General features: G+C 36.6%; 2 protein-coding genes across 18 annotated transcripts in view; one reads left to right on the forward strand and one right to left on the reverse strand.

The window, feature by feature from the left end:
* LOC125649606 (protein dispatched homolog 1-like) overlaps window positions 1-3,945 on the forward strand; it is a 54,369-nt gene extending 50,424 nt beyond the window's left edge. For all 14 annotated transcript variants that reach the window (XM_048877259.2, XM_048877258.2, XM_048877255.2 and 11 more), the window contains one exon: window positions 79-3,945. In XM_048877259.2, coding sequence (XP_048733216.1) covers window positions 79-3,047 — 2,969 coding nt within the window. In that variant the 3' untranslated portion in view covers window positions 3,048-3,945. The remainder of the gene's footprint in view (window positions 1-78) is intronic.
* A 1,364-nt stretch (window positions 3,946-5,309) lies between these two features.
* LOC125649607 (uncharacterized) lies at window positions 5,310-22,903 on the reverse strand. Of its 4 annotated transcripts, XM_048877265.2 has the most exons (21): window positions 22,695-22,903; window positions 21,937-22,509; window positions 18,865-19,055; window positions 17,274-17,291; window positions 16,419-16,463; window positions 15,834-15,941; window positions 13,423-13,461; window positions 13,109-13,180; window positions 11,633-11,760; window positions 11,165-11,325; window positions 8,535-8,625; window positions 8,238-8,380; window positions 7,916-7,959; window positions 7,720-7,830; window positions 7,546-7,632; window positions 7,339-7,447; window positions 7,107-7,249; window positions 6,620-7,020; window positions 6,168-6,265; window positions 5,914-5,973; window positions 5,310-5,484 (listed from the first exon to the last, which is right to left on the reverse strand). In XM_048877265.2, exons 3-21 carry the CDS (start codon window positions 19,039-19,041, stop codon window positions 5,459-5,461), a joined length of 2,061 nt encoding a protein of 686 aa, XP_048733222.1. In that variant the 5' UTR covers window positions 19,042-19,055; window positions 21,937-22,509; window positions 22,695-22,903; the 3' UTR covers window positions 5,310-5,458. The 4 variants fall into 4 exon arrangements, with proteins under 4 accessions (XP_048733222.1, XP_048733221.1, XP_048733223.1 ...); XM_048877264.2 differs by lacking the exons at window positions 21,937-22,509; window positions 22,695-22,903 and having other exon boundaries at window positions 18,865-19,722; XM_048877266.2 differs by lacking the exons at window positions 17,274-17,291; window positions 21,937-22,509; window positions 22,695-22,903 and having other exon boundaries at window positions 18,865-19,719.
* Between the last annotated feature and the right edge of the window lie 909 nt (window positions 22,904-23,812).

A 23,812-nucleotide genomic window follows, 5' to 3' on the forward strand; every position in this document is an offset into this window, starting at 1 on the left:
TGCATTTCATGTACATAGACGACATTTGATTTATGTTTGTAATGTGATATCTTGATTTGAGTCAAATTTGTTTTCCAGAGAGTTACTTTTCCCTTTTTGCACGAATTGTCTTCACCAGTGCTGATGGCAGCAACTTGTTCACTGCTTCTAAACTGAAGCAGATGTGCCATATAGAAGACTACCACATTCGCACACATTCCACATTTGCCACAAATTGCCAGACAAAGATAAATAAACAGTGTTGCCTTAGCTGGTCTCTGGGCAACTATGTTGCTATGTTGTCTGACAAGAGAGACTGTTCTTCCATCACTGAGCAGGATGTGAAGATGACCAAAGACCTACTGACATCATGTGCTGGACATTACTACAACACAACACTTAAATCTACTTGTGATACAGATAAAAAATCTCGCCATTTTTGCTCAGGAATTCCTAAAAAGTGTATAAAATTCCAGTCAGTATACAATATACTGCACCACATAGCGGATGTGAACTTCGTGCACCCAAACAAACAAAATCAAGAACCGTTTCTGACGTATGCTGTGACGTTTTTGCCCGTGGTAGGTGGAGTTGACTCAGTAGAGCTATTTAAACACATCGAATCATGGCCGAAAGACTTCGGTGATGAAGTCCGCGTTTCTGGTGCTAATTTCGGAATTAAGGATACATTATTCAACCAACATTTAATTGCAGATAGTGTATGGCTTCTGATATCCGGCATTGTTATATTTTTGTTGTTATGGTTGTACAGTTTGTCCATATTTGTTACTATAATGACATTCTTCATGATGTTCTGGTCACTAGAGATGGCCTATCTTTTATATATCATGGTGTTTGACATCAGTTTCTTCCCCTACATGAATCTCGTTGCCGTTATAATAATTCTTGCCATTGGAGCAGACGATGTCTTCATTTATGTCAAAGTTTGGGAAATGGCTAAATCGGAACGAAATAATGGTACTTTCGAAAAAATCGTGTCGGACACTTTAAAGAATGGAAGTGTGTCGATGTTTGTGACGAGTCTGACGACTGCAGCTGCTCTGTATTGCAATGCTTTCAGCTCCATCACTTCCATTAAATGTTTCAGTATATACGCAGGAACTGCTGTTCTGTGTAACTTTGTTCTCGTTGTTACGTGGATGCCGGCATCCATTGTTATTTATGAAAAATGGTGCAACTGTGAAAAACTCTATAACCCTGAACTCGGTCCACGAAAAAATGTGTGCTATTATATATGTAAACTACCGCAGCAAACATATCACAAAATTTCAGACTGGTGCAGAATCCTTTTCGAAAAACTGCTTCCGTTTGTTATCATTCGTGGTAAATTTATATGGTTAGTGGCGCTTAGCGTGTTAGGTATTCTAGGAATAGTTGTTATATTTTTTTACCCAAGACTAAAACTTCCGTCTTCAGAGAAATTCCAAGTGTTTTCATCGGACCATTTGATGGAGAGGTATGACTTTGGTTTGAGCGATCAGTTTTGGTTCGAGAGACAACAACGAAAACAAGAGATCCTTCCACTGCGATTTGTATGGGGGATTGAGGCGACCGATACGGGTTCGAACCTTGATCCCACTGACAAAGGAGACATCGTTTTTGATGGAAGTTTTGACCCTACAACTCCAGAAGCTCAAATATGGCTGCTGAATTTTTGTCAGGACTTACGTCAAATGGATTTCTACCAAAATGTTGGGGGATTTGAGCAGACGAACTGCTTCTTCGAGTTCTTCAGTCATTTCATGCAACAGCCATGTTCTACTGACTTTTATAATCAGAAACCATGTTGTAATTACAGCACGAGCATAATAAAGTCCCCGGATCTAATGCAGTGTATTCCAGTCTACATTCCGTCTTTGATGAACTCTCCAAGCGTAATATACAACTCATTTACGCCTGGTCCAAGATTTACTAATGGCAGACTCAGTGCCTTAATCGTTGAATTCTACAGCAACTTTCATTTCACTACATCTTTTCCCAATATGTCTAGCTTTTACACTAGTGTTGACCAATTCCTTGACGAGAAATTAAAATCTGCTCCATCTGAAATTAAGAATGGCTGGTTCATTAGCGAACTGGAGTTTTTCAGTGTCCAAAAAAGTCTTAGTGATGAGACACCAATGACTTTGGGGATTTCGCTCATCATTGTAACAATTGTGACTTTTTTGACAACTTTGAATTTTTTGATCAGCATTTTTGCTATTGTGAGCATCGCGTTTGTAATGTTCGTTACCATAGCTTCATTGACTCTCTTGGGCTGGGAACTAAACATTCTGGAATCTGTAGTGATCACAGTGGCAGTTGGACTGTCCATAGACTTCACATTACACATAGGAGTATCATTTCGAAACTCTCCAGATCTCAGTAAAGATATGCGCATAGTGTCCACCACCAGTAAACTTGGTGGAGTGGTTACCATGGCAGCTATTACCACATTCCTAGCGGGAGCACTAATGATGCCATCGACCATTTTGGCGTACCAAAAATTCGGGACCTTTCTGATGATAGTGATTTCTACGAGCTGGCTCTATGCTGTATTCTTCTTTCAGTCTCTTTTATGTGTGTTGGGTCCCCATGGAGGCTTTGGGCAACTTCACTGGCCTTCCTTCAAATTCTGCTCACGATCGGACAAGAAACATGTTGACAAGACGGTGTATTTGACAACAGAGTCAACCTCTAGTTATTACCCAGCGCTGAGTAGCTTCAGCGAACCGTCACAAGACATGGAAATCCAGTCGAACACCCACAAAGCGTCACTGTTTCAACACCGAAGATCCCGCTCCCGTGGGCATTATGTGAAAGCGGAAACGCGAAGCGACAGTCCGGAGTCCGATCGCTCTGAAAGGAAGGAGGGTCAGGTTAAATTTTCCGGAGGCAGTGAAATCGGAGAAACAGCTTCGGAAGTCAGAGATGATTGGACAGTGTCGGGAGCTGATGATTCTGTGTTTGATGAACCGAGAGGTTTGACAATTAATGAGTTGGAAGGTCGTTATTTGTCTGTCAAGCCAAGTCCGATTGAAATTCATTTTGCGGAAAGTTTGACTTGATTGACTAGTTAAAGATGTGATATTTCATAGTTTAAAAAAAATCCTCTACATTCCTCTTACATGCCATCATTTTTTCTTCTTCTTCAGTATTTGAAAGTCCAATATGTTTTTAGCACGAATGATGTAGTTGAACAGAATATAGTAAAATTTTAGAATTAGTTGATATCTATAAATTTTAAGATCTATATTGCTTGTATTCCAAATACCCGTAAGGTGAAGTCTATTAGTATGTTTTTGTTATTTGGGTGTGTCGTCTGGTAGTCCTTGACTATATAGTCGTACTGAATATAAACAAATACCCATAAGGTGAAGTCTATTAGTATGTTTTTGTTATTTGGGTGTGTCGTCTGGCAGTCCTTGACTATATACATATATGTAGTCGTACTGAATACAAAAATATAAATGACACTGGTAAGTATACTCACTGCTGATGTTGATTTTTTTATTTACCAATTTTTCTTCTTCAGTTTCAGAGTTTTGTATCGTCTATAGTTTCAGTATGGATATTGAATAAGGGTGTTATATACATTGTAAATTATTTTGTGGGCTATCTGTTCAGCAGGGTTGGATATTGAATAAGGGTGTTATATACATTGTAAATTATTTTGTTGGCTATCTGTTCAGCAGGGTTGCTGACCTTAACGCCCTGTCGTCCGCAGTGTCAGAGCTTTAAATAGTAGTTCATGAAATAAATTTTGAATTAGATTTATCAATTATTTGTATTCGTTTTTATACATTATCTGTATATTTTACTAGGATTTGTTTTGTTGTGCTGTCTTGCCAAATATAGGAAGTTCATGTTCACTGCTTAGATTTGATTCCAAACATAAAACTGTTGTTTCATTTATAGTTTTTCTTGTATCAGATTGAAACAGAAATAAATCTTCTACCTCATTTACTGATATAGTTAGTTGTCCCTGCATGAGATCCATGAAATGATTGGGGCATATAGTGTTTCCCCTTTCCGTCCGTCATTCTGACAAAATTAGTTTTTCGGACCTCCTTTTTTGTTTGTTAGTTTCTTTGCTGTGCTTGTAGATAATAAGCCATTATTTGGTATATCTCTTTGTATTGATAACTTACAGTTCGAGTTTCATGTTGATTGACCTATTTTCGTTAAAGTTATTACCCTTAGATTTTGAACATTTCCTAATTGTTCACCGTTTTCCGGACTTTTTTCTGCTGTGCTTGTAGATAATGAGCGGATTTTTTTGGAAGGTGTGTGTTGGGGGGGGGGGATGACTATACTTAGATAATGAGCAGATTTTTTGGGAAGGTGTGTGTGTGTGTGTTGGGGGGTGGGTGACTGTACTTAGATAACTGGCAGATTTTTGCATGTCCCTTTATATTGACGGCTTACTTGCATCTACATGTAGATTTGCCTATTTTCACCATAGTAGTTGGGGGCGAAATCAAAATTAAAGGTCAATGTCAAATAAAAATTAACTGTTTTATTGTACTTTCAAAGTGACATTTAAATATTATATGCACACTTTCATTAGTGAAGAAACAGTAGAGAAATATGTAGAGTGATATTAGTACTTGAACGAAATCGATTTGTATCAATATTCATCATATTTTAGGGGGGGGGTGTCTCGATGGAACCTATGTGAATTGAGTTTTATTACAGAACTGTGGATCTTGCCCCTTATTGCTTATAACTTTGAATCACTGTTTTCAGGACTTTGTTTCCAATCCTGTGCTTGTAGATAATGAGCAGATTATTTATTTCATTTTAAAAGTCATTGGTGTATTAATAACTCATTACATGTATTAGGTCCACCTTGCTCTTCCATGACCTTAAAAACTAATGTAATTCAATTCTCTTCACATGATTCAAGAAAACAAAAGCATAGATATGACATCAATTTTTTGCTTCATTTGCACCCGTTATTTCCAAACCCTTGGACTTCAAATATTTCAAACTTGAATATTCATGTTATACTGGCATATATTTACAATTCAGTTATTCGTAGTGTTAATAATTTGAGATGCATTAAATTTTTGAAAAGGTGAGGGCATTTTGTGTTTACCAATAGACAAGATATCAATTGCATTGTCGAATATTATAAGTAATTTGTGACTTTTGGAAACACAGGCTGTTTCAACGTGGATCAAACGTTGAGACAAAGTACTAGTAAAACATAGGAAATTAAAATCTGGATAGCAATATGATTTTCAACACTATGTGTTCTTCATGGATAACTAATCTTTTGGTGGACATGACTGATTTTCCTCGCTATTGACAATTGAACGACGTCATTTAATTCAAGTTTTAATATTTGGAACAAGAACATTAAAACAAAATTCCTACCATCGGTACCACATATAACATATCGCAATAAAGTAAAAGTGTTTAAAAGCATTTCAAATTGTCCATAAACTTTCAAAAGAAAACGTGTCCTTTGGTTTTAACGCGCAGCAAGCAGCTTACGCCCTGCAAAAGAAAAAAAAACCCATAAAAACTCAATGAATTATCTGGCTGTATACAGTCAGGCTTTCAAGCGGGCCCTTATTTTCCTACAACAGTCCTTATTTTCCTTATTTGAGCTTTAGAATCCTAAAAAAGCCCTAATTTTTTGTTGAAATTCCTACATTTTCAAATTTTGAAAGTTTAAATAAATTTGACATAAAGTAAGTGTTGGAATTTATTAAATTTAGTCTTGGTATACTTTTTTCTTTCCTATTGATTTGTAAATTTAACCCTAATTTTTGTCTAAAAAGCCCTTAAAAATCCTTTTTAAAAAAAGGCCTTATTTTTTTTATAATTTTGCCCTAAAAATGGCCCTTATTTTTTGCAAAATGTCTCTTGAAAGCCTGTATACTGTGTACAATTTTATAAACAGAAATTTTGAGGACGACATACCTCCTGTCATGACTTCGGGTTTTATAAAGTCGTCCATAGCAGTGGACACAAAGTTGTTTCCTGCAAAAATAGAATCAAAATGATAAGCACTTGCTGCAATTATAATATAAGCACTGTTTTTACTAAATAACGGGTAATTCGCCCAAACCAATGGAACGGGGATTACTTTTTGTATATACCCTGCAGTTTACTTTTTGGAATGGTAGGACTAATTTAACGTTATCTAATTGTACAGGTTTTTCTGTTATACTGACTTCCAGAATTGTCTGTGTGGAACAGGTGCGAGTTGGCGATCGCCTTGCCATTCTTTTGATCTGTATCTTGGACCATCCTCCACTGGGCGTCTGTCAGTCTGTGACACGAAACAGTGTATAAAATAATTTTAAATTACAGTAAACACTTTGTAGGGTTTCATCCTCATCTTATACTGCTTAAAAGTATTGGGATCTCAGAATGTTTGTTTGAAATGTGACTTTATGAACACAATTACATATACTTGGAATTGGTAGGAGGCAACCTAATGACTTATTTTATGTATTCGGAAGTTATAATAGCTAAAGAACGCAGCGGACACGGTGCTTTTCACTAACCCGTCTTACTAATGAAACGCGCGATGCTTACTACCGTGCTAGCTACGTAACATTAAAAAATGCAAAGCACCCAAGTTATGGCATTTGTGTTGCTACATGTATTACGAACATCTTACCCTCTTCTGTGCAGTGCAGGATAATCTGCTTTCATTACTGACGTGGTAAAGGCGTGTTCTTTTGGCGGGTCCAGGTGGGCAGCTCGCGCGATCAGACTCTCCTGTTTACTGACGGTAAATGGGTCCGCCGCCTTAAGATCCTGGGTATTTTCGCTGATGGACACGTGCTTGAACTTCACAGCTGCGTTTGTCTCCGTTTTTCCGGCTGGAGCGATGTGAGAATCATTCTTTTTGTTTCCTTGGAATTTCATATGTGTTTCAGAGGAGAAATCCATCGGATTGTAGCCCACAGTGAAGTGTGTGCTCCGCCCGTCCTCCAGGCGAGACTTGCACATTGTGTTCTTGGAGTGGCGCCGGTCTAGAGCGTGACCACCGGACATGAAGGTCCCTATATAGTTGTTCTGAAAAGGAAATGAAAATCGAGGTTTTTATATGAAAACAAAATTGAAAGCTGATACTAGTGGCAGAAGAAGTATTCATAATTTACCTTGGCCTCAGACGTGCGGTTTTCGGGTGGTGGGTAGGGAAGGGCATCATTGGGGGTTAGGTAATCGTACTCCACTTCCGGTCTGGACATCGGTTCCATTGGTCGATATCCAGGAGGTGGGCCTCGGAAATCCGTGTGAGCCACTAAAAATTGATATGCATGTAGTTAAGTCTTCACTGATTTCAATGATCTTTCAAAAATAAAATTATGTAATCGGAAATGACTAACTTACATGATGTTTGTCTGTCAGCCGTATGACGTGATCGGTCGAAACTGAAGATGACGTTATCCGTGTGACGACGCTCGATGTTGACTTCCATCTGCGTCTTGCCTTCTGCGTTCTGTAAATATGTTGGGTATAATAATAACAACACTTTAACAGAAATGTATGTCATTTGTGCTTGATATCAGACCATTCAAAAACAACTTTTAAGTATACCAGGGTAGGCATTGCTGGTGTGTAGCTAAAGTCTGCCTGGTTCGATGTTGACATCATTGATGCATAAGCGGGGTCGTTTTGGAGCAACTGCAATGTTGAAAAAATATTTGTTAGTATAGTACAGTATTTCTTTTAAAAATCAGTGCATAAAAGTGTTTATGTATATGGACTTACCCTTCCCGCATCCGGTACAAGACACTTCTGAGGTGGTCCACTTGATGTCATAGAACCGGGGGCGAAATCCTTTCCATACACTGTGTGGATGGTGTTTGGGTCAGATCCAAACTATAAATAAAAGTAATTGCCGATTTACACATTGCACACGATTTTCTCTTAATATATTGCTTTTTAAGGTTTCCAAAGAAAATACCTGAAAATGTGCCGCTGTCTGATAAGTGCGTTCATCGGCTGCGTCTGTAACGAGACACAAAACGGCCTGTTTGAAAGTGAAGAGATAATTGTTCTCGACGAAGTATACTACCATGAATTATTTATTAAACCCCCTAAAGTGTATTAATTACTACTTGTTTATTTTGCACTGTACATACCGTTACAATAGATCTTCCAATTCAAAGTGAATTCACATTGCAGCGTTTGGCTATGTACAGTGCAGATGCAAGTCAATGGGGTCAAAATATTGTTTTAAGTGCATTAAATGCAATCTACTTTAATATCTTGAAAAGACTAAGAACCTTTAAAGACTTTTGGAACTGTCGTCTGCCGGGCATGCACCGTTAGGTGATTGACACGTGTGTGGTCGTCGGGCAGTGACGATGATGACGTAGAGCTCTCCACGCCATTCTCCCCGGAATCCTTCTTTTTCTCCGATCTAATCCTATTAAAGACGAATCCTATGCATTTACTTCCTTCTACCCCACAATTACTACTCTATTTGGACCTTTACCGACGTCAGTTTGTTATAATGACCATATTAGAAGCAAAAACTGGGTTAACTTAGTGGTAGAAATCGATTAATGACGCTGACTTACTGCGCGGCTTTGAGGGCTCTGGCCGCATGCTCTGCAGGAGGCAGGGTTCGTGGTCCAAATTCATCATTAACTGTCGTCTGAAAATTCCCGACTGAAAAATAAACCCATCAGATTATTCAGACAAATTCAAATACACTATCTGAATTGAAATATTCAACTAAGGATACTGCACTAAACATCAATAAAGAACAATAACAAAAACTACACACACACACACACACACACACACATGTATATATATAATATATATATACAGCGCTGTGTATATATATATATATTTATATATATATATATATATATAGTTTTTATTGTTCTTCATTGATATTGGCGACATTATGTTATTCTTTTCGTTTGTCCTGAAGAAGGGACGGGTCGTCCCGAAAATTTGACAATCTGGTTGTTCGTGTCGTTAGTCATTTTAGTGCTTTGTATATATATATATATATATATATATATATACACGTTTACTTGATTTTAAAGGGAAAAAACATTATATAATTTTGCCTACTTCGGTTTAATATTACTTTATGTCTTTTTTCTTTATGCTTTTATTGTTCTTTGGCTTTAGTTTGTTTTACATTAAATAGAACCATTATATAGTTTAACTTTTTCCTATGCTTAGCTACTTCAGTTTTTCATGCATTTATTGTTCTTTGGTTTTAGTTTGTTTTCCATGTAAAGCGATTTAGGGTAGTTGTGTTGATAAGATAAAGCGCTATATAAATTTACAATAATGATAAACGCATTACTAGTAATGAGTTGGTCTTCCGTTACACTACCTCCGGTACACAGTTTCCTGTTCGTATGAGAACTATTCAAATATATCTGAGAAAGTGCCTTGACAAAAAACAGGAAAACTGTGATCAAAATTTGAAAGGAATATTAAAAACTATAACTGGTGTGGACGAGTACTTCTGTGATGTTTTATCCTTAAATCTCAGCGTCTCCTTATTGACTATAACCCTTGAAAGTTTAATGTTTCTATCTAAATATATTCTACACACAAAAAACGGGTGGACAAAAAGAGTGGTGCGGACCTGCCGACTAGAAGTGAACTTTTCGTCATATCACTCATATATTAAAAGCCAAATAGTGTTTATCATGTCTAAAAATGTCATTTTGATTAAATGTTTCATAGATCAGAAATCTTCTTATTAGAAATTATCTTCCATTACTTCCTGTGACGACCGGAAGTGACGGACGAAAATGACAGACCTATTTCAGAAGTCTAGAGATTACAGTCTATCATCCATACAAGTTTCAGAATTGAATCTCAAATAGTTTCGGAGATATTTCTCAGAAACTATTTGAGGTTCAAGAGGAGTGAAACACATAATTTTAAGTAGCCATCGCCCACGCATGCGCACGCAAACAAACACGTATAAATCAATTTTAAACTTGAATTTTGTATATTCTACATGTACACACTCCATAGCACATATATAGATAATATGAAGAACAAAGAAAATTTAAAAAGTTTGCTTCATCTATCGTAACTTCCGGTGTTTGTTTTCCAGTCAAAAACTTTCCGACTGCCATAAAACTGTGCCAATGTTCGCTGCTTCTATCGCACGTAGAACTATCATTTTAGTATATATTTGTTGCTGAGAAAATCTTTCAAATGTTGATATAAATTATGTGACAATTCGTTATTGATAAAGGTTTTACTTGTTCGTTTGAATTTTTCCTTGTGTTGACTTTGGTTGTTATTTTTCCAGGCAATAGGCCAAGCCAAAGTCACGTGATTCGCTACCGTGAATCATCGTAACTTAACGACAGCCTATGGGCTATCCTAAGTTAAAATGTATTTCTTCTTTCATCTAAATAAAAATAGCTGCCCTTGACTTGGCACGCTGTTTCTGGACATTTTCAGAGAAAATGAAGGCAACCCTTCCCGTCATCGATCATTGAAGTTATAACTACTAGCTTATGAACTCATGAAAGGTAAAGATAACGAACAGTGATCAATCTCACAACTCCTAAAATAAATACAAAATAAATAGTTGGGCACACACGGACCCCTGAATACACCAGAGGTGGGATCAGGTGCCTAGGTGGAATAAGCATCCCCCGTCGACCGGTCACACCCGCCGTGAGCCCTATATCCTGATCAGGTAAACGGAGTTATCCGTAGTCAAAATCAGTGTGTCAAGAACGGCCTAACAATCAGCATGAAACACGTCAGACACCATTTGACCCAATGATAGGTTGTATTGACGAACTAGATCGTCATAAAGACCATAGAATTTGCGAAATGCTGACTTCAATCGAGACTGTTGAAACCCCTGTACCATCAACTTGTTTGTCAGTAGCTTGCCTCGATTTAAAAACTGACTATACGCAGATCAAGCTCTTGCTTATCGAATCAGTTGAGAGATATAAACACCATATGCAGGTGATAATGGAATATTGCTACATAAATATGGGAAGTTGACGATGGAGAAGTTGAAATCATCCCGTTTGTCATACAGTTGAGTTGTCAATGTGCCGTTAATGTCTACTTTCAATAAAATTCTTAAACCATAATGTTTTTCAAAAGATACATATACGTAGTAAAACGTGACGCGTTTCTTTTCATCATACATTAATAGCATATTTGCAGAAAAGAAATTTAGGTACATGTATATTACCGATTCCATTGTAATCGCCCATCCTGAACACGTGGGAATGCTTCGCCATGTCCTTCATTTTCCTGCTCACTTCCTTTCCCATGTGTCCCTTTTCCCTTATAAACCCGTCAGGTGGCCCCTCCCGCCCGACGCCGTACACACGTTGGTGCTCGCTGAACAGCCTGTCAAATAACACGAGATTGGTAGGTAAACTTGAGCGTAGACTGTACCTTACATGTTACTAATCTTGAGAAAAAGAAATCTTGAAGGTGGTTCGTATTTCACCATATTCTGTCATGACATGAAATGAAAAAGTTAATATCAACGCTATCGAGACAATAAATTTCTCAAGATTGTTTAATTCCTCCCTCGATTGATATCGTACTGTACTGCAACAGAAAGAAAATAGAACAGAATTTTGGCGAGTTCGTATTCAAATCGCGCAACAATAGATCTACATGAGGACCATGATCCCCTATCCCGTCTTACTGTGGGACGTCGCTGCCTAGCTTTATGTTGGTGCCTCTCTGCCTCCAGAACTTTTCAGGGTCTAAAGGAAGTTTAAGTTTAGATGTATTGACCCGGGGATACAATGGCGGGACTGGTCCATCTCGTATCTGTAACGACCAGAACAATAGCGTTAGTATAGTAACTGAACATTGTGAAATCACTATATTGTTCACCGAGTATCGTAATGATTCAATTTTGGTGGACTAGGTGGTGTCCAGCCAAAACGAATATAAAAATCTAGCAATACCGATTAGTATAAAAACGCATTCTTAGAAGTAACTAATTCTGTTGTGATAACCAATTCAGTTTGATGAATTTCTATATGTTAACCAATTCAGAGTGATAACTCCATGCTGCTCTTAGTGAAAACCAGATCCTAGTGATAGCTAACGGGTAATTCTTAGTGATAACCAGATCCTAGTGATACATGTAGCGACCGGGTAATTCATAATGATAACCAATTCATATAGTGATAGCTACTAAGTAATTCTTTGTGATAACCAGATCCTAGTGATAGCTATTAAGTAATTTTTTGATAACCAGATCTTAGTGATAGCTACTAAGTAATTTTTAGTGATAACCAGATCTTAGTGGTAGCTATCAGGTCATTATTAGTGATAACCAGATCCTAGTGATAGCTACTAAGTAATTCTTAGTGATAACCAGATCCTATTGGTAGCTATCAGGTAATTCTTTGTGATAACCAGATCTTAGTGATAGCTACTAAGTAATTCTTAGTGATAACCAGATCCTATTGGTAGCTATCAGGTAATTGTTTGTGATAACCAGATCCTAGTGATAGCTACCAGGTAATTCTTAGTGATAACCAAATCTTAGTGATAGCTACTAAGTAATTCTTAGTGATAACCAGATCCTGTTGGTAGCTACCAGGTAATTCTTAGTGATAACCAGACCCTAGTGATAGCTACTAACTAATTCTTAGTGATAACCAGATCCTAGTGGTAGCTACCAGGTAATTCTTAGTGATAACCAGATCCTAGTGATAGCTACCAGGTAATTCTTAGTGATAACCAGATCCTAGTGGTAGCTATCAGCAGGGGTGTGATTTTTCCTCTTTTCAGAGGAAATTCTCTGATTTGCTCAATTTTCCAAAAAATGAAACACTCTGGATTTGATCTAAAGTGGCAGAAAATTATATTTTTCCAGGTAAGGTGAGGTGTTTTTCTCCATTTTTTGACCAGTTTTCCTCTGATTTCTGAGGAATTCAGTCACATTCCTGATCAGGTAATTCTTAGTGATAACCAGATCCTAGTAGTAGCTACCAGGTAATTCTTAGTGAAAACCAATTCATATAGTAATAGATTATCTCGTAGTATTTCAATTTTTCTACAAAGATTTGCGGGGTCCGTCTCCGTTATTTTTTTAATTAAACTCGCATGTAAAATTCCATCACATGGAAGGTGTGAAGGTTGGTATAAACTTGAAAATACTTACATCTGGTATATAGGAGGATTTATATTCGGAATCCGCCATTTTTCTACTGACCATGTAGCGAGGGGCCATATCCTGGAATTGAACAAGTCTTGTTATTCTGTGAACTCCTTTACCATATACAACTGACAAATAGCATTCACAAGCTTTGTGTAAATCTTAAATGAAACTATTGTAGTTATAGGAAATTAAGTTATGTATGATTTCTTTTCCGTCGCACAAACAAAATCCTCTTCCATTTATACTAATGCATACAAGACTTCATATCTAAAATTTGTATGTTTAAAAAAAAAAAACTGCGACTTTTTTGTACTTGCCGGCCAGTTAATTATTCCTGGGTCTTGAAGAGTCTTGGGCTGTAAATAAACCATAATATATAATAATAAACTGGTAAATCATGGAAATGTAATTGTCGCTAATGAGATCATAAATGTCAGGAACAAATAAGCATTGTTTTAACGCTACTCTTGGGAGAAAAGTCTGAACGTATGATCTCATAAAACATTGTAGTATTACGCATCCGACGTATTAAAAGAAACAGGGCTCAACAAAAGCTACTGAAATTGAGAAATTAAGCGTTTGAGAGTAAAATGCAGTGTTCAGAGATCATCAACTGTTGTCATTGCATAAAATATTCTAACTGCCCATGCAATTTTTGTTGGTTATTAAAAAAAATTCCGCAAATTGTTCTTTTGAAAATGACAAACTCGTGCAAAATTCGTATAAATTGGACCGTAATAGCCTAGCGTGTATTTTTTCCAGAGATTTTTTAGAGATAATTGCATTTTATGATTTTGTCGTGATAATTCCGTGATGATATAAACCTTTTGATGTCATGCATTTATTTTGATTAATGTACATCCGCGCTTTACTTGTGGGCTACACAAGAAAGTGGACTTTAGTATACTTGTGGGCTACACAAGAAAGTGGACTTTAGTATACTTCGCTAAGTTAAAGTATATCGTTATGATCTTGAGATCACTCTGTCTAGTTGAATGTGTTTCATTATCACTCTATTATATTCTCTGTAGTAAAATTTTCTGAAACTAATATTTACATTGTGATTTATTGATACATATGTACATATACAGTTTTTACATTGCTACAGGATTGATCCGCTAAATGCTACAGGATGGCCCGCTGTATATGTTTACATGGCTATAGTACTGCTCCGCTGTATGTATTTACATTACTATAGGACTGATCCGCTGTCTGTATTTACATTGCTATAGTACTGCTTCGCTGTATGTATTTACATTGCTATAGTACTGCTCCGCTGTATGTATTTACAATGCTATAGTACTGCTCCGCTGTATGTATTTACAATGCTATAGGACTGATCCGCTGTATGCATTTACATTGCTATAGTACTAATCCGCTGTAAATGTTTACATTACTATAGGACTGATCCGCTGTATATGTTTACATTGCTACAGTACCGGTCCACTGTATGTATTTACATTGCTACAGTACCGATCCGCTGTATGTATTTATATTGCTATAGGACTGATCCGCTGTAAATGTTTACATTACTATAGGACTGATCCGCTGTATATGTTTACATTGCTACAGTACCGGTCCGCTGTATGTGTTTACATTGCTACAGTACCGGTCCGCTGTATGTATTTATATTGCTATAGGACTGATCCGCTGTAAATGTTTACATTACTATAGGACTGATCCGCTGTATATGTTTACATTGCTACAGTACCGGTCCGCTGTATGTATTTACATTACTATAGAACTGGTCCGCTGTATGTATTTACATTACTATAGAACTGGTCCGCTGTATGTATTTACATTGCTATAAGACTGATCCGCTGTATGTATTTACATTGCTATAGTACTGCTCCGCTGTATGTATTTACATTGCTATAGGACTGATCCGCTGTATGTATTTATATTGCTACAGGACTGATCCGCTGTATGTATTTACATTGCTATAGGACTGATTTGCTGTATGTATTTATAATGTATTTATATTGCTATAGAACTGATCCGCTGTATGTATTTACATTGCTATAGGACTGATTTGCTGTATGTATTTATAATGTATTTATATTGCTATAGAACTGATCCGCTGTATGTATTTACATTGCTATAGGACTGATCCGCTGTATGTATTTATATTGCTACAGAACTGATCCGCTGTATGTATTTACATTGCTATAGGACTGATCTGCTGTATGTATTTATAATGTATTTATATTGCTATAGAACTGATCCGCTGTATGTATTTACATTGCTACAGGACTAATCCGATGTATGTATTTACATTGCTACAGGACTGATCCGCTGTATGTATTTACATTGCTACAGGACTGATTTGTGAAGTCGGATTATGTGATACTTTGTGTGTATGGTTGTTTGTATTGACTCTGTGTGTATATTTGTGTTTGACTGTGTGTGTATGTTTGTTTGTGTTTGACTGTGTGTGTATGTATGTTTGTATTGACTTTGTGTGTATGGTTGTTTGTGTTTGACTGTGTGTGTATGTTTGTTTGTGTTTGACTTTGTGTGTATGGTTGTTTGTGTTTGACTGTGTGTGTATGTTTGTTTGTGTTTGACTTTGTGTGTATGTTTGTTTGTATTGACTGTGTGTGTATGTTTGTTTGTGTTTGACTGTGTGTGTATGTATGTTTGTATTGACTGTGTGTGTATGTTTGTTTGTGTTTGACTGTGTGTGTTTGTTTTTATTGACGTTGTGTGTATGTTTGTTTGTGTTTACCTTGCTATAGGACTGCTCTGTGAAGTCGGATTTGGTTGTACTCTGTTGGTAGGTTTCTGCCGGAACCATTTCTCCACTATCATTTCCGAGATAAAAATGATGATCCAACTACATTATGCAATATTTCAAAATTATTAAATTACATGTTGAGGCCACTCAAGGTTGCAAGCAGTACGTCAACATATAAGCTTAAGACACTCATGGTATTATACCGGAAAGGAATTAGTCAACGACAAAGGAAAGTTTATCTATGAACTTATCTCCCAATAGTACTATACGGATCTTGCCACTTGTTTTAACAACTTCATGATAAAAAATAAAAGAAATTCTACTATTTAGCACATTATATTGCCTCCAATATCCCCTCCGCAATAGATTCAAAATATCAAAATAAAAACAGACGGATACTTCTAAAATGTCTATTGTGGTGGTGTTTTCGTTTCTCTCATACAAAAAAGTCAAAAATAAAGAAAGGGTATACATGTATTTAAAAAATATTTACAAAAAAGTTACAAAAAGCATTTAAAACACACACCGAAAAACAGTGTTTAAAGCTAATTGTATGATACATCTAGACAAGCTCACCTGTCCGTGTTGTTCTGGTAGGAACGATGGGTCTAGCGAGGCACCCTGTAACAAAAATATTCTCAGTCAGGTCAGTACAGCTTTATCATTTTACAGGAATCACGGTTATAGCGTCTCACCAAGAACGCCTGGTGTGTCCCGTTATAATTTGTTGTATCCGTTTATTCTTTTTTACCATGCTTAATGAAAATCACTACGTCAAATAACGTTAATTTATTCTAGCGTATTCTTGACGACCTTGTTTTGACTTTTTAAAATTCTTATACATATACCAGTATTAGTGAATTTTCAATTTTGTACCAATACAAATAACATTAACCCAGAAATACACACACACACCCAAAAATACACGGGCACAAACACATGCGCTACGAATGTTGCGACCTGTACCGTCTCATTCAATGTACAGGAGTGCATCCGGAAACCCTTATCAAACTGCATGCTTGGCTTGAAATTTAAGCGATTCATACATATTTATTACAGGCACGTAGCATCGGGGGGGGGGGGGGGGGGGGGGGGGGGGGGGTCAGGAGGAGGAAAATTTACTTCACAATTGTCTAAATTCTTGGCAAGCAAAGTAATTTAAAAAAAAAAACTAAATGACGTTCTTTTGCTCAAACGTAAAATCCTAGAAACTAATAAACAAAATACTCAATTCATTAGTTCTTGCTTTCAATCCTACTATAACAATATGGGGACAATCAGCCAATGTATTCTTATTTTGCCCGTGAAAATAACTAATTTTGCATGTTAAAATATCGGAAAATGAACTTTGTCAAAAAGTGGCCCCAATCCCCCAGTTCTACGTGCCCGTATTATTGTGTGAATAAGTTCTACAGTGCAGTCTAACTATACCGCATTTGGCTTCTTAGTCTGGAAAACGAATTTCTTTGTTACTTTTGATATAATGAACGCTGTCTTTGTACTTATTTCTGCTTAAAATTAATATACTGTTCGATGCCGCTATCTCGTATAACATTAAGATATATGGTATCTTAGTTCCCATCTAACTGTGTAGTGAATGGGTCTAGACCCCCCCCCCCCCCCCCCCCCCCCACTGCAGAACGAGAGCACAATGTACATGTATATGCAAATGTATGGAGGATTCTTTTATTCACGTCATTTCCCGAAAACTTGATGTATGCATACAAAGAGACAATCTAGTGTAGACATTCCGTTCTTTTAACACTTTTAATGAATTATTCCTACAGTGGCGGTCCCAAGATGTTTAAATTGATATATTCCTGCATTCAAATATTTTTCTAGATCAAATATACCTGTTATGTTCTTTTGAAGAGCTTACTTCTTTAAGGTGCTCATTTAAAAAGAGATAATGACAAAATATTAGAGGAGGTCAAGGGCACAAAAATGGTTACTTCAGTATTTTTATACGAATGGATTTTTTTAAGGCTTTTTGTGAAATATAAGATTTTCCTCCATAATACAAAATTTTGTATATATACATTCAAAAAATATATAAATAAATAATAATGATTCGAAATATTTTTTGTCGTGTTTCTTTTGTCTTTTAATGAAATTAATCACATGAATGAAATTTACAATTAGTCAAGACAGGTCAACATACACGTACATAGTTGTGTTTATACGACTTCATAAACTTATTTTGTGTAATTCAACATAGTTTTTACGCCAGCATGCACGGTATATGCAGATCCTGTTCATATTCTTTTGAAAATTACTTATACTTTCCGATCGTGCAGAAATGATTAGTGTGAAGAGCCACGTAAAGTGTTGTATGGGAGTATATACATGTTCTAGCTATTTCAAAATTTAGTGGGACACCTTAAATTAGGTTCGTACGCGGGTTTACTTCGTTTCAGATTCTTGTGAAACTTAGCTAAACAACTTTAAATAGTCTGCAAATCAACCCGTCATTCGTATGTCGACGATTCCAGATAAAAGGACGATGTCCAATGTTCCGGAAAAACGCCCATTGTTTCTATGTTATTCCTGCCACAAACTGACTGCACCGTTTCCTTTGATAAGATTGTATTTCACGCTTTACATAATTTAATCTATATCCATTTTTCAGTCAGTCCGACTGAATGAATGTATTTTAAACTGATTAAAGAACTCGTTTATCGTTTTATTACTTGTTGGATTATTCCTTATAGGAGGATTATTTTTCATACAAAACTTCACAAATACAAGGGAGCACAAATGCACACGAGGACTGTTTAATGACACTATTCAAAATAAATGTAAAATATCCCAAAATTCCACAACCACTACAATGTATATGTACAACCCTGGTTCAGTTGAATGATAGTGTTAGGAAATTTTATAACATTATATAACGTTATAACGTATTTTGATTCTTGAGAATATCAAATGCACTAGGTATGCAGACAAATTAAAACATATGTCTTGTAATCAAATGTGAATCGACATTGAAGCAGTTTTATCAATTTTAAGAACTACTCACAGGATAATCGCGAGTGTAACTCGTGTCAAATATTCCCTCTTTCAGATTGTTCGCAGTGAGATTGTACTCGCCATCTTTAAGGACACAGCTCTTTGACAGCTTTTCCCGGATTTCCTGTACTTTGAGATTCCGGGAGGGTCCATACAACCTTCGCTTTCTTTCCTCCTGAGATTCCATTATTTTTCCTGGAGCTGTGAGATTATCCAAGAAAAGAAGCACACAGAAAAATGACACTCACAATTTTACAACAGAAGAAATAAATGTTTCCGTTTTAGTGAAATTACATATTGGTTCATAAATTGTAATAAGAATCCATAAGATAAAAACAATGGACGATGTGGAAGTTGTACAGCTCTTTACTGTGACCCCGCGTTATTGTCTTGGGTCGTTATAACAACGACCCCCTAATCTGACGAGCGGGTAATTAAACACCTTAATCTGCCATCAATACCTTTCTAATATGATCTAAACTAATGGGGATGATTTTTTTTTAAATAAAACAAATATTGTATGCAACTTTATTGATGGTTTATCACCGTTAATTCATGAAATTCGGAACAATAAAAAAGTAGTTTAAAACATTTATATTAGTCTATCGCGACATGCATTTCAATGCCCGGCATGTGATACATTTTGTAAGGAAGTTGATACTGAGGTCAAATATTTTGACACCAGTCAGAGTTTCCATTTAGTCGATTTACTGCATTTAAATAAGTTTGTTTATCGTGCATTCAAATAAGTTTGTTTATCGTACCGATATCGCAGTTTTTGGTCTAAGATAAAGGCAGAAAAAGAAGTCTTTTAAAATTCTGACAAAGAAGCTTTATAACGACATCAAGTTTTTTCAGCTGTTTTTACAATTTATCACCCTACCTGCCCACACATAACAGGGGCGGATCCAGGAATTGCGGTGGGGTGGGGGTGGGGGGGGGGTGGGGGGGGGGGACTGTGGATTTCACAGATTTTATAAGGCTTGAAATATGTCTCATATGTAGTCATTTTTACTATTCTTTGTCATTTTTAATAAGGTGAAATTAATTAATAAAATGACGTAAATTCTAAGGATTTTTTGGGGGAAAAATGCAATTTCCCCCCAAAATAGTAATTCAGTAAATCGAAAGATGTTGTCATTTATTCCTCCGAGAGTGGAAGAAATTATTGCTTATTTTATCGTTTACATTTTTCTAAACTAGAGACCACGATTGGAAAATTTTAAAGGGGGGGGGGGGCACCGGCTGCACCACCCTTAAATCCGCCACTGCACATAACCTTTTATCATAGAATCCCCTCCTAGGAAAAACGGACCCAGTGCTAGTTCAGACCTTTCCCGCTCCTCCCCTTTGTCTTGAAATAGAATTTCTGTCATGTAAATTTTCCCATGGCTTAAAAACCGTTGCGTTTCTGGGTTTTCTTTAGATTAAGCTTGTGTTACTGATCTCATCTATGGATAGCATCATCTAATAAAATCAATGATATAATCAAGGATAAAAATGATCTCGGAGGCATCTACTCAAACAGACAGGCGTTGGAAGTAACAAATATCTCATTGTCAACTCATTGTCAACATCACAATATGAGCTGCAAATGATCTTCACAAAACCCCATTAAAGAATGATTAAAGTGCAAAGTTTGGTACCTTTCAAGGTAAAATACCGTTTTTTGGACAAAAGCTATTCTCCCTTTCAACGCTACTCTGATTTTTACTTGTTGCCTTGTGTAGCAAATATTGCAAACCAACATGTCCTGTATTTCGCTATGCTACCGCATAGCTCATGGTTTAGTCCATTGAGTGAATTTTATTGACAAAATTTCAAACTCTTTTGATATCTTGGGATCTTGATCTGTGCTCCTTTATTAAGATTCACGCTATTTTGTTGTATATGGATTCTTTGAGAGTAACAAACTTTTGATAATGAAGCATACTTTCTAATTATGCGAAGAGTAAGTAGTCGCAAAGAACTGACATGCATGAGTTGATCTACATGTGGTAGACACAACCAAATCCCGGTAATGGCTACATATAGGGGGTTGGGAGTGGTAGTAGTCATTTAGGGGGGGGGGGTGTGTCTTCACTGGGCCTGTCTACCAAGGGGGATTTCTACATAGTTTAATTTTTCAAAAGGGGGATTTGACCAGAGCCCGTCTTTGGGGAATACTACAAGGGGATTCGACCTGGGCCCGTCTTTCCGGGGAATACTGCAATGGGGATTCTATGCCACAGCCCCGGGTCTGGTTACTTTGAATCCATTTCAATGTACTTTGCTATTCAATATTGATTTGTTCGTATGTTGTTTAACGTCTCATTTGGGGATCAACTGAAGGGTTTTTTTTTATCACTCACGTAGATACGTCATCAACTGAAGGTTTTTTTTATCACTCACGTAGAGACGTCATCAACTGAAGGTTTTTTTTTATCACTCACGTAGAGACGTCATCAACTGAAGGTTTTTTTTTATCACTCACGTAGAGACGTCATCAACTGAAGTTTTTTTTTATCACTCACGTAGAGACGTCATCAACTGAAGTTTTTTTTTATCACTCACGTAGAGACGTCATCAACTGAAGTTTTTTTTTATCACTCACGTAGAGACGTCATCAACTGAAGGTTTTTTTATCACTCACGTAGAGACGTCATCAACTGAAGGTTTTTTTGGTATTGTTTGTTTGACGTCCCTTCAAGAAATTTTCACTTATATTGAGACGTCACCAGGTGAAGTGCCACTAAAGGCTTATGCTTAGCACTCAAGACCAACGCCTGTCGCGACACGGGACTACTGTTTTCAATCTAATTAAAATTAGATCTTTGATCCGCTCATGCAATCGCTTTGTGTAGCGATTGCATGAGCGGATCAAAGATCTAATTTTAATTAGATTGTACTGTTTTTAAAGTAATATCAGAAAGACCCATGACTTTCACCTCGGCACTTGGAAAAGTTAACTGTATATGCCTTACTTTGAGCACAGGCACTCGACGTTTTATCTATAATAAAAGAATTGTCTTTCTGTAAACATAATATTCGTCGAGTGCCTGTGACTTTGAGATAGCATACGAAATGAAATACAGGTACTCACCTTTCAAGTCACCAGACTACTCCATACTGTCAATGAAGGTAAGGAGTTTGGAAAAAAATTACCATCACAGAAATAGTCCAACATTAAATACCCCTTTTCGTAGACAACACGAAGATCACTGGATCGGGACCCTAGATACTGCATTTCTATACGGATGCAATGATAATGTATATGATGTGGGTGACTTGTCCACAAGGAAATAACGCGACTGTGATGGGACTCTTTCCCAATACTCAAAGACGGAAACGCAGTCATGGACATCGTTCATATAAAAGACCAAGTATAAATGATGTCACGTTTGATTCCTTTTCCCTTACGTCGACAGATAATTAGGTCCACATCACATTCGCACAAAACTCTACTCTGTTCAATTGAGAGTTTTACATACGTTATTTCAAGAAGCCACAGCTAGTCTATACTTGGATTTTTCAACACCTGAATATAGACTGAACTCTTTGATTATGGATATTGCTAATCACAGACTCTTTAAACCACCACGAGTCATGGATGATATTCCTTCCAAATCGTGCCGCCAGTTCCTTAAGCTCAAATTTGCAAACAAAGGGATTGATACTGTCAACAAAAGCAACATTATTCGTCATAAAAAAAGTTCAGTCATGTATTACAACTTATTTCAAGTTCAAATCTACACCCAGTATTTCCTACAAATATACTTCTACTATTGCATTCAAACTTTTCAATTATAAACAAACTTTGCAGTACCTAGATATAGACCATCTTATACTGAATCCACCTACGTGTTCTTGTTCTTCATCTTCTTTCACCTATAGTCCAGCTAGACATGTCATTACTGGTGATGTTGATATAGTTGAAAATGAGGACCTCAAATCACTTATAATAAAAGGCCCTCAATACAGAGAACCTCGGTCTTCGATTGGCGACAGAACTTCCATTTCTATTATGAATTCTGTCGAGGATTCTGCCAGACGATGGGCTAAATATGAAAAAGAACTTGATACATTGTTAGAGTGGATTAAAAGCATACATACCATCTATCCTCCTGTGTTTAGTACACTAGAAGTGATAACAGAATTAGATAGGTTACATGAGGAATATGTTTTGGTTCCAGATGACAAAGTTTGTAACAACATTGTCTTTGTTTGTAAGGCTCATTATTACAACTGTATTTTAAACGAACTTGACATTACTTCCTCTTTTGGTAATCGTACCTATACTCCAACTGCCCTTTCAAAAGACGAAATTCTTCAAAACCATGCTTCAGTTTTAGACACATTTAATATCCCAGTCAATGGGTCGGATGAATATGAGTTACCGTACCTATACTGGATTCCTAAACTTCATAAAACCCCTTACAAACAAAGATACATTGCTGGATCCAGTAGATATTCTCCTGTCTTTGCTCCTCACGAAAATATTAACAGCTGTGAAGGAAAAACTTCAAACATACTGTGCGACTACATATGCCAGAAGTAGTGTAAATCAAATGTGGATTCTAAAATATTCTAAAGAACTTAGTAAACTTGAAATCACAAAACTTTTTTCAAATCAACAACATCAAAACTTATGACTTTTTAACTCTTTACATGACCATTCCTCACGATAAATTAAAGACTAGACTTATTTACATCATAGACAGTTGCTTCTTCAACAAAAATTGAAAACGCAAATATTCCTATCTAGTGATCAGCCATCCAAACAATTACTTTGTTAAACGCCACTCTGATTCCACGCACAAGTATTCTGAAGTTGAAATAAAATACTGGAGTTCCTCATTGACAATATATTCGTGGTCGTTGGTGATCAGGTCTTCCAACATTCTGTTGGAATCTCCAATGGGCACGAATTGTGCTCCTTTGTTAGCTGACTTGTTTTTATATTCCTATGAAGCAGAATT

This window comes from Ostrea edulis, chromosome 5 (genome assembly GCF_947568905.1).
Source record: "Ostrea edulis chromosome 5, xbOstEdul1.1, whole genome shotgun sequence".
NCBI classification, from domain to species: domain Eukaryota; kingdom Metazoa; phylum Mollusca; class Bivalvia; order Ostreida; family Ostreidae; genus Ostrea; species Ostrea edulis.